Source organism: Leptonychotes weddellii, chromosome 3 (assembly GCF_054177405.1).
Source record: "Leptonychotes weddellii isolate Sample4059 chromosome 3, ASM5417740v2, whole genome shotgun sequence".
NCBI lineage: Eukaryota > Metazoa > Chordata > Mammalia > Carnivora > Phocidae > Leptonychotes > Leptonychotes weddellii.
Window position 1 is genome coordinate 113282447 of NC_138371.1, and position 10116 is coordinate 113292562.

General features: G+C 44.9%; 1 protein-coding gene across 7 annotated transcripts in view; it reads right to left on the minus strand.

Moving 5' to 3' along the window:
• The window catches only part of STARD13 (StAR related lipid transfer domain containing 13), a 468749-nt gene that overhangs the window by 18855 nt on the left and 439778 nt on the right, over nucleotides 1-10116 (minus strand). For 5 of the 7 annotated variants that reach the window (XM_081814819.1, XM_081814820.1, XM_081814817.1 and 2 more), the window contains 3 exons: nucleotides 5488-6881; nucleotides 4205-4375; nucleotides 2816-3032 (listed from right to left, as the gene is read on the minus strand). In XM_081814819.1, coding sequence (XP_081670945.1) covers nucleotides 2816-3032; nucleotides 4205-4375; nucleotides 5488-6881 — 1782 coding nt within the window. The remainder of the gene's footprint in view (nucleotides 1-2815; nucleotides 3033-4204; nucleotides 4376-5487; nucleotides 6882-10116) is intronic. The other 2 variants (XM_081814818.1, XM_006728963.3) reach the window with 1 other exon arrangement.

The following is a 10116-nucleotide window of genomic DNA, read 5'->3' on the forward strand; positions in this document are numbered from 1 at the left end:
GGACCTAGTAACAGTGGTGTTACTGGAGCTACCCATTATTCGGAATCTGCAGGGGTCCTGAGTGGCTTCCAGTCTACACTAAACACTATGTGGTGAGTGGAATAGCCATATTCCAATTCATTTATTTCCACCCAACTGTGTTCAAGAAAGAATTCAATGATCTATAAAATGTATAAGATACAATTAAAGATCAGAGATAAGAACATTTGAGCAAAAGGAAAATCAAGATAAAAAGAGTAGCTGAAACTAGGAATGATGTACAAAATTCATACCAAAAATTTACATATATTTACCACAGGAAGAACACATATTTGGCTCTAGTCTTTCTAAGCAGCTAATATAGAGAGGAAAACATATCCAGTTGTTCTTAATATAAGAGACAGACTAGTTGTCTGAAAGAAACACCATGCTTTCAGGCGTTGGGGCTAGAGAAAAACTCTTCCATGATCACAGCAAGGACACCCACCTCATGTAAGAGTCAACATTATTGACAAAATCCTGATAGTAGGTTCATCAGTGAGTTTTTAGGGCCATTTCTCCACGTGTCCCTCAATGCTAGAGATGGTATTACCAGTAGGGTGTAGTTTTTAAAAACCTGGACTCTGGAGTTAGCTTTTCAAGCAAGGGTTGGCTGTACCATTGTGAACTGGGGGAATACCACCGCCCAAGGTGGGTATGGTCTTAAATGAGACAGTGAATGTAAAACAGCCAGGACAATGCCTAAAACATGCTGGGCCCTTGAGAAACGTTATCACTACTGAGCTAATGGCACAGATGGACTGCATTTCCTTTAGGTATTTCTGAACAAACACTGTTTTCTCTTAATAGAGCTTTTGTTGATAAGCATTCGCTGGCCACACATCATAATGTTTAGAACAAAATATTTTTTGTTCTTGGTAAAAGGCAGAGCCAAAGACTCTAAGAGGGTTAGCCAAGAGGAGGGATGAGTCTTACATACCCTTAGGAAAATCGAGAAGCTTGGAAAAACACGTGTCTGAATAAAACGTTACCCTCCACAAAACACAATCTTGGGTCTGTGCTAACAAAACAACCAAAGTACAACTGAGGCCACAAAGTCCTATGCGTAAGGGCATGATTGCAATGCTTTTAGGGTTGTAAAAGAGATCAGAGTGGGCATTTCCATATATTCACCTAAGTTCACCTCTCCAACAAGTTTTCTCAGTAAGATATCCATAGATCATCTACCTTTGATTAATGTGCAATTTTGGTAAAAGCTCTAAAACAACAACAAAAAATAATGCTTAAGTAACTGGATTCATTGGTTTGCTCTATGTGGATGTTATTCACAGGTTAATGTTGGGGCATCTGCTAAAGACTATAGTTTTAGGAAAGTGGTCTGTTGACCTTCTTTCTGAGAAATAACAGGCAAGCTACTAAGGCCATTTCTCAAAACGAAATAGTCCCCACCACCACAACAGTAATAGCAACCACTCCTGCCCTCCACTATGGCATCTGAAGAAATGGGGAAAATGTATCCCTGTATATTCTCTAGATTAGGAGTGGGAAGGCAAAAAGGGATCACACATTCAGTTCAGTCAAAGATGGCATCAAATGAAGTTACTCCTATTCTCCATTGAAAAGTGGCGTCTGAATTGTCAAGAGACCATTCTGATTCTAAATGCGATCTCAGTATTGGGGTAGATACAAGCATCGGTAGCCAGGGTCTGTGAGTTCATGTAGCTCAGCTCATTCCTGTTCACTGAGCCCAAGGCCAAGGGTGAATCAATAAAAAGTGCAAGTAATTTTAGGTGGGCATGGATTACTCACGTGGCATTAGAGAATATGATGCACAAAAGCCATTGTAGAATATTTGCCTAAAAATACTCCCACTACTCAAGGTTGCAATTTATCAAGTGGGAATATGGCTTTTTGGGGGGCAGAATGTCTAAGAAATGAATGGGTGTTAATTTGGAGGAGTGAAGGCTGGGCCTAGTAAATTACAGAATGGGTGGCACTCTGGGTCCAGTCACGGGCCACCATGACGGTGGTCCCCAAACAGTCGTGGAGACAGAAAATGATCTCTGACTATTTTGTTTGGCTTGAGATTTTAATGTACAAGATGAAGGGAGAGTTGATTTAGCAGATATTGTTTGCATAGTTTACTTGCACATTTTAAAAAGATGTAAATAAATTTATCTTTGGTTTAAGTTTTCCTGGTCATGGTGCTGCTTCAAAGAAAGAAAAGAATTAATAGGCTCCTGGGTGGCACAGTCAGTTAAGCGTCGGACTCTGGGTTTTGGCTCAGATCACGACCTCAGGGTCATGAGGTCGAGCCCCACATTGGGCTCCCCGCTCAACGCAGAGTCTGCATGAAATTCTCTCTTGGGCCTCTGCCCCTCCCACTTGTGCTCTCTCTCTCTCTCTCAAATAAATAAATAAAATCTTTTTAAAAAAAGAGAGATATAAAAACCTAATTCTTTTCTCAAAAAATAATAAAACAGGGATGAAAGAATGCTATGAAATCAATGATGGCAGTGGGGCAATACTTAAAAACGAAATGCAATGTAAAGCATAACTCCCAGTTTCTAGGGAGTGCAAATCTGACAGCACAGTACAGACTATTAACACACAAACTATTAACATGAATTTTCACTCAGAACGTCATTCAAGTTGCCAGTGAGGGAACACCCTCAAGCAGCTTGACCGAGATGTAGCCTGGGCAAATTAAACACTGACATGTAAAGATCACAACGCCTTTTATTTTTAGTGAGGCACGTCTTAGGCAACACTGAGATGTGACTTTGTCTGGCGTTGCCCATAAATGCAGGCCCATATTTGGGATTTACAACCGTACCTGATCGAGGCAGTTGCTACGCAGGTATCTGAGTGCTTGCTGAATACTCTGAGGCAGGGGCTGTCCCGTTCTCTGGACGTGAACTATGAGAGGAACACCAAAGACAGTCTTGTCTTTGTAATCAGGAACTTTCATCCTCTTCATGAACTTTGGAACTGACCTAGAATTCACAGAAACCAGGTCATGCAAACCTCCTGGGGCAGCCTGTGGGGAGAGGCTATGAAAGCAAGCAAGAGGGAAGCCAAGCTTTTGTTGGAACAACCAACAGGCGCAGGGCAAATTCAACATCTCTCTTAATCACATGACAGGAAGTACTATGTGTGCCCCTTGCCTATGTTAGATCTCTGACTATGAAACAGCACGATTGGGGGTGCCTGGGTGGCTCAGATGGTTAGGCGTCTGCCTTCAGCTCAGGTCATGATTCCAGGGTCCTGGGATCGAGCCCCGCATCGGGCTTTCTGCTCAGCAGGGAGCCTGCTTCTCCCTCTCCCTCTGTCTCCCCCCTGCTCATGCTCTCTCTCTCTCCATATCTCTGTGTCTCAAATGAATAAATAAAATCTTTAAAAAAAAAAAAAAAGAAACAGCACGATTTACGTTAGCGGAACGGATTTATGGCTCTGTTTTCAAGTCAAGGGGACAACTTTGCAATTTAATCGTGACGGCCACACCTCTTAAGGGATAAACACTTGTCCCCAATGAGACGAAACAAAACAAATTTAAAAACGCTAAGAAGAAGAAATTTAGTTGGGGTTGGGGGAGATTTTTCTCTATACATAGTTTATAACATAGGACAATTAATGACCCATTTTATATTTTTTCAAATCTATCAGCTTGTCTAAAACAGCTCCATATTTAGGTTCCAACACATGCTTTTGTCAATTCCTTACGACAAAGGTTTACTGCATATTCCTGTTTTTATTTGCCACTGAAGCCAAAGCCGGAACGCACCTGAAGAATTAAATGCTCTTGGAATGAAATCAGTGCTCTAAGTGGTGAGCCCCGCATTGAGCCAGAAGGCACAAGCGACAGCTATTTCTCGGCAAACTGCCAGATTTATTTTCTGGCCAGTTTATTTTTAATGCCTCTGTTCAACATTCATCACCCTTTCCGTGTCTTTTTTTTCCTTCTTGGAACCTGACTGCTTTCCCTGGAAACCAGCCGAGAGCTGCAGATAAAACTCAGCGGGCTGCATCCGCTTCCAGGGGCGGCAGCACAGAAGGCAGACAGGGGGGCAGGGGGCGGCAGGGGCTGCCGCCTGATTTTCAGGACATCGGCAGCGAAGGCCTCGAGTGGCTTCTTCAGAAGTCAGAACCTCACTACCGAGGCTTTTGCAACCACATACTTAGCTCTAGAACAAACGATCCCCTCCTAAGCGGACATGCTACGCACCACGTCCAGCCGTGTTTATTGGACATGGAGTACTTCTCCATGATGGCCGTGAGGCGAAGCAGTGAGAAGCGCTGGAGCAGGTTCAGCTGGCCGGCCGTCTGGTTGCTGATGTGCGGTGCGGTGGACGCCTGAGGCTGGTGCGAGAGCTGGAAACTGTTCCATCGGAGTCGCCTTTACCAGAAAGACCGTCAGAGAAGCCAGTCACAACGTGGCCGTGTTATTGGAAAACACACGACGTCACTGATTTCTAAGGAGCTAATCAACAGAGCTTCTGAGCCAAGAGAAATCACAAAGCAAGTGCAACAGAAGACACCACGGCAGACAGTAAACCTACAAAACTGTTGTTTTCAAGTCTGATACATCCGGGGAAGGTTTTAATAAGGGACCTAATACATTTTATTTGTTTATTTCTAAGTTTGTTCCCAAAGTGTTGAAAGCAGCGGAGACAGTGTATGTGTGAGTGTGTGTCGAGAGAGAGAGAGAGAGAGAGAGAGAGAGAGAAAGACAGACAGACAGAGAGACAGAGAGAGCTCAAGATGGAGAGTGAGATCTGGTATGTTCTGGACCCGTAGACCATTTTCACACTGCCATCCCGTCTGCATTCAAATTCTCCTTCTGTTGACATGGAACCTGAAGGTGGCAGGCACAGAGGAAGGAGAGCTCCTGAAGAGGTGACATGTCAGCGAACCCCAAGGGACATCTCTATCTCTGCCTCAACAAGAGCACAGCAATGTGTACAGTACTACTGTTTCCACTAGTTCAGCTCTTTCGGGGCCATTTTCCACGGGTGCTTCTGAAGTGGTCTTTGTAGAATGGCTTTATGTACTTTGTAATTGGCAGTTTAAAGCCAAAATAAACTTGTGAAGTACACACCTTGGGTCTCAGAAATTTTTCATAGGATTAAAAAAAAAAAAAAAAAATTGAGATAGGGACGTTTTAATTGATATGGCAACAAGGTCATGGGCACGGAGCGTCCATTTCCAGTGATCCCTGACAGTGCCTAGCACTGTGCTTTGCACATACATTCACAACAGTTTTTTGAGTGAACATAAGATTGAATTAAAGGACAAAGACTCAGAGAAATGAATGTGAGTTAACATGGATTCAATCACCATAACATCTGTAGAAAAGATACACTTCCGTTCAAATAATTCCTAACCACATGTATCACTTCAGACAGTGTCAGGCACTTAGGAAGTGCGCTGTAAATGTTCGTTAGATAAACAGACCATAATTATTATGGAAATGGATTAAAAGTCATTTCAGAAAATCATGCCACCAACCTGTTTGGCCTGGTCAGAGAGGCCCCTACACCAGAGTCCCTCCTCTCTCGGACCCCAGTGGCCTCCGACTCATTAAGAGATGTTCCATCTCTTTCCACGTCACTGGGTGTTGTCCGACCTTCCGAGACAGAGTTGCCTTCGAAGTCTAAGGTGATCTGATTAGGAGACGGGAAGGGGCATAAGCTGGGTTCTCCAACCAATGCATCATGTGTTTGCAGTTCAGGCAAGACATTTTTTGACCAGTCATCCACTACTTCTTGGAGCCCATTGACATGGTGCAGAATGTCATCTAAATGGGGGAAGAGGTCATCTTTCTCCAAGTCCAAAAGGTCTCCTGTGCTGGCGTACAAATGGGAGCCCGGGACGTTGTCGTAGATACTGACTCTGCTTGCCCTGTGGCAGGACGCCATGAGCCTGGGCTCCCTGGCCCCGGGGCCCTGCTGTCTGCCCAGGGAGATGCTGCCGGTCCTCCAGTTAACCCCATTGCTACTGTCTGTTGGTGAGAGGCTTTCGATAGAGAGTGCCTTGGGGAACGTTCCCGGTTTGTGATCCTTGGGGATGTGCACCACCAAGTTCTCCTGGGAATGGAACTCCTGTGTGTGGTTTCGGTCGCCGGCATCCCGCAGTGCTGTCCCGGCCAGCACGTCCAGGTCTTCCAAGTACATGCCCCCGCGCTTGTTGGCCTCCTGGCATTTTCGTTCCTTCAGGCCGGGCGTGCTCACACCACTGCTGCTCTTTTCCGACTGGCTGCTCACCCCGCTCCATTTGCTGGCGCTCAGGAGCCCTTTGGGGCAGGCAGTGGGGGGTGAGCTCCAGAGATCTCCGTTCGGTATGGGGACGCACTGCATGGCCTTGAAGGCCTCTGGCTCCTGCTGCAGCACAGGCCTGCTGATCACCAAGCCCCCGGTCCGCCCCGGCCCCTTGGGCCTTCCGTGTGCCCCCTTCCCTCTGAGAGTCTCCATGCGCTTCAAAAATGACTTGGCTCTGGCCCTGGTGGGTTTCTCATTCTTTGGGTAGCTGAGAGCGTCTCTGGGGGACTGCGGGAGGCCGCCGCTGACGAACGTGGCGTCCAGCATGACCGGGCTGTCGGGGCAGGGCTGGCCGGGGCAGTCGAAGGGCGCCCGGCCGGGGCTGTGGCCGCTGCCTGGCCGGCTGCGGCCGTCACTCCCTCCGCTGCTTTCACTGTGAATGGAGCAGACCTCGGGCTCGCTCAGGTCGGTGAGGACGCTTTCACTGCTCGTGGTGTTTCTCATCCTAATGTCTCCCGATGACCCATGTCTGTCTCCTCCGGGGAACAGTGTGTGCAGGTCATCCACGCGAGACCACCGGCGGCTGGTTCTTTGGAAAGTCCATTTGTTGCTGATGCAGAGATCTTCCTCATCTGAGTCGTCACCCTGAAAAAATTAAAGATAATGCTCATTTCCAGGCAGCTCGGATGCAGTGGGAAACCGGGTGAACGTGAGGCGAGGTACCCCCCCCCCCTTCCTTCCTCCCTTCCACGCGTTCCCTCTGGCCGGCCCTCTGTCCTTCCGCCATCTTTCCTTGTCCCGTAGGCCCTCCTCCCTCTCCTCCCTCATGGCTAGAGGATCTCTTCTCAACCTGCCAAGCTTTCTTCCTTTCAGTTTTCATAGAGTTTCTGAATCCTTCCTTCCTAAGTTTTCCTTGACTGATTACAAAGAGGTGTAATTACCATCTGACTAGACATCTAAATATAAAACACCTGCAGCTCCCTTGTTCAGAAACTTAATCCTGCCATAAAAGGCACTTACTTCTTTCCTGAAATCTCTTCACTGAGCCCCAGGACCCTATTTCCAGCTTCCCTCTTCTGAACCTGAGCATCAATCTGTCTCAAAGCTAACACTCCTTACTTTAGTCTCCCAAACCTGATTCTTACTGTGTATTCCCCTGTACAAATTAATGGCAAAATTACCTACTGAATTCCTCTAAGTAGAAACTTGGGAGCCATTCTAGACATCACTAGTTGAGGAGAGTCCAATCCAGCCTGCTCTGCTTGGCCAGCCTTCTTGTTTTTAATCAACTGTGCATCGAAATGCCTTTTGGCAGGACACGCATCTCTGGGCTGCTGCAGCCCCCACTGCTCTGCCCTGTCTCCCACTCTGTACCTCACACATTTCTCTGACTTATCTGGGTGCTGCCTGAGTATGAATCCCCTGAGAGATGCCAGTCTGGGCTCTCTGTGGCCAGAGACGGCCTCATTGATCTTTGCAAATCCTTATGGCCCAGGACAGACCTTGGCCTAGGGCAAAAAATAATCTCCTTCCAAGGTGAATGGATTCATCATCTTCTTCCCCCTCCTCGTCATGCATATTACCCAGACCCAATCCCGAAATGACTTCCAGATCTGTTCCCTCATTCATATCTTCATTCCCATTCCCTTTGTGTAGGCCCTTGGCACCTCTGTCTGGGTCTACTACAGTAAAAGCTTGGCTAGAATCCTTGTCAGCAGTGTCTTCCGCATCTAAACAGCTTTCCACAGTGTAAGCCAAATACGATCATGTCATTTTCCAGCTTCAAAGCCTTCAGCTTCCCTTGGCCTTCCTAGAAGTCTTCAGCATGGCATTCAAAGCCCTTTCAACCTGCCTGCCATGTACTATTCTTGCCTCATTTCAGTTGTGTCTCTCAAGTTCACTGCACTCTGCTCTCTGGCTCCAAGGCAATGACCACTTTCTCCTCCGAACTCTGTACCATTTGGATTAGATCTTTGTTGTAGCATTTATTCTAATGATAACTTAAGCTCACGCCACTCGCATCCACTGTCAATCCCTAGAGGTAAGCTCATCAAGAGAAGGGCTTGTATTTCGGGGTCTTATTTGTATTTATATCCTCCCCAACGCCAAGCACATAGTAACTGCTCCATATTTTTGTTTGTTTGTTTGTTATTTGAATCAAGTTATTTTACTTTGGCATCTGGTTCTAAGACCTGGTTCCAAATTCTGGTAGCTCCAGTTAAGAGCTTTGATGGTTGTTTGCAAATTGCTTACTCTCTCCTAAGTAGGTTTCTATTACTCATGAAATGGGACTACAAACAGGCCCTGCCTCATAGGTTTGCTGTGGGAGTTAAATGAAATAATGCATTTAGTAGGCCCTCACTGTTATTTTCCAGTGTTGACTCAAATGCTTATCTATTTGTTGCCTATCTAAGATTGCTTACCTATCTTTTTACATATCTAATGCCCACTTTAACTCCCCTTAATTTTTAATATATTCTGGTCTCAAAGAAAAGTAAACAGATGTTCAGTCAATAAATATTGGCATCTCCCCATTCTCACTTATTTCTTGAAAATCTAGATTCATACGGGTGGGACTAAGTGACAAATTCAAACATTCATGTACGGTAGAAGGTGGAAGAAAGTAAAAATAAACTAAGGTACTAATGGAGAATTACACAGCTTTGGGATCACACTGGGAAATTAGCTTTGAGTTAGAAAAAAAGTTATATAAAGCTTTGGCAAAAGAGTTTAAAAAGATGCACTTGGTACAAGTGGAAAAAAAGAAAGATTCTAGGATGATGAATCAAAGTTATACTTTGTAGCATTTTCAGTTTCTCTTTCCCTGTGATTGATAAAACAAGACATGACATTTGAGGGCTATTTATATATCAGGCACCATAATAGGTTGAAGCTTGAGCTCACTGGATTTTCTTATCACATTTCAGGAAGGTAGTGAAAAGGAGTTGATATTACATTATCATTCTGAAAGACCCCTTTCAGCAAATACTTTTTGAGAAGGCCAGAAAAGGATATACTTTTAAAGAAAATGTAGATATTTTAAATTGAAACTACGATGTTTAGTGTGGGCTCCAAAGAATTCTCTCTCAAGCTAGACCAAACTCGGTTACTGATGCTAGCAAACCACATACTAGTTGGATACGGATTCCTTTATTTTGGTCAAGAAAAGATGCCAAGCTGGGCACTGTGGACTGGGACTGGAAAGTCTGTCCCTATCTGCTAGACTCTAAGAGCTTATTATACTAGCTTTGAGCAACAGGAAGGTATTTACAACCCAACCAAGTCATGTGAAACAGTGGCAAACTCCTGCAAAAAAAGGCCAACAGTTCAGGGAAATTTTGCAGTATTTAGGTCTTTTGAACCAAAACAAACAAATTAAAACCAAAGCAATAAAAAAAAAAAAACCCAAACAAAACAAAGAAAAAAGAAAAAAAACACCCATTCTCCTTTTGCACCTTGTGCATATAATTATCATAGTATGTCCCAAGGGCTGTGACATGATTCTGGTTTTTTTTTTTGCCAGTGCAGGATCTTTCAAGCTATTGATAGTGACATACAATAAAAAATTTTCCATCACAGCTTAAGGCACATATATATTACAATAAAAAAAAAACAAGCTAATGCTATAATAATTATCCTTGTTTGTACTCTGATATTTTATAATCTAGTTTAGTCTGTTTCATTTTTATTTTTTTAAAGATTTTATTTATTTATTTGACAGAGAGAGACACAGCGAGAGAGGGAACACAAGCAGGGGGAGTGGGAGAGGGAGAAGCAGGCTCCCCGCAGAGCAGGGAGCCCGATGCGGGACTCGATCCCAGGACCCTGGGATCATGACCTGAGCTGAAGGCAGTCGCTTAACCAACTGAGCCACCCAGGC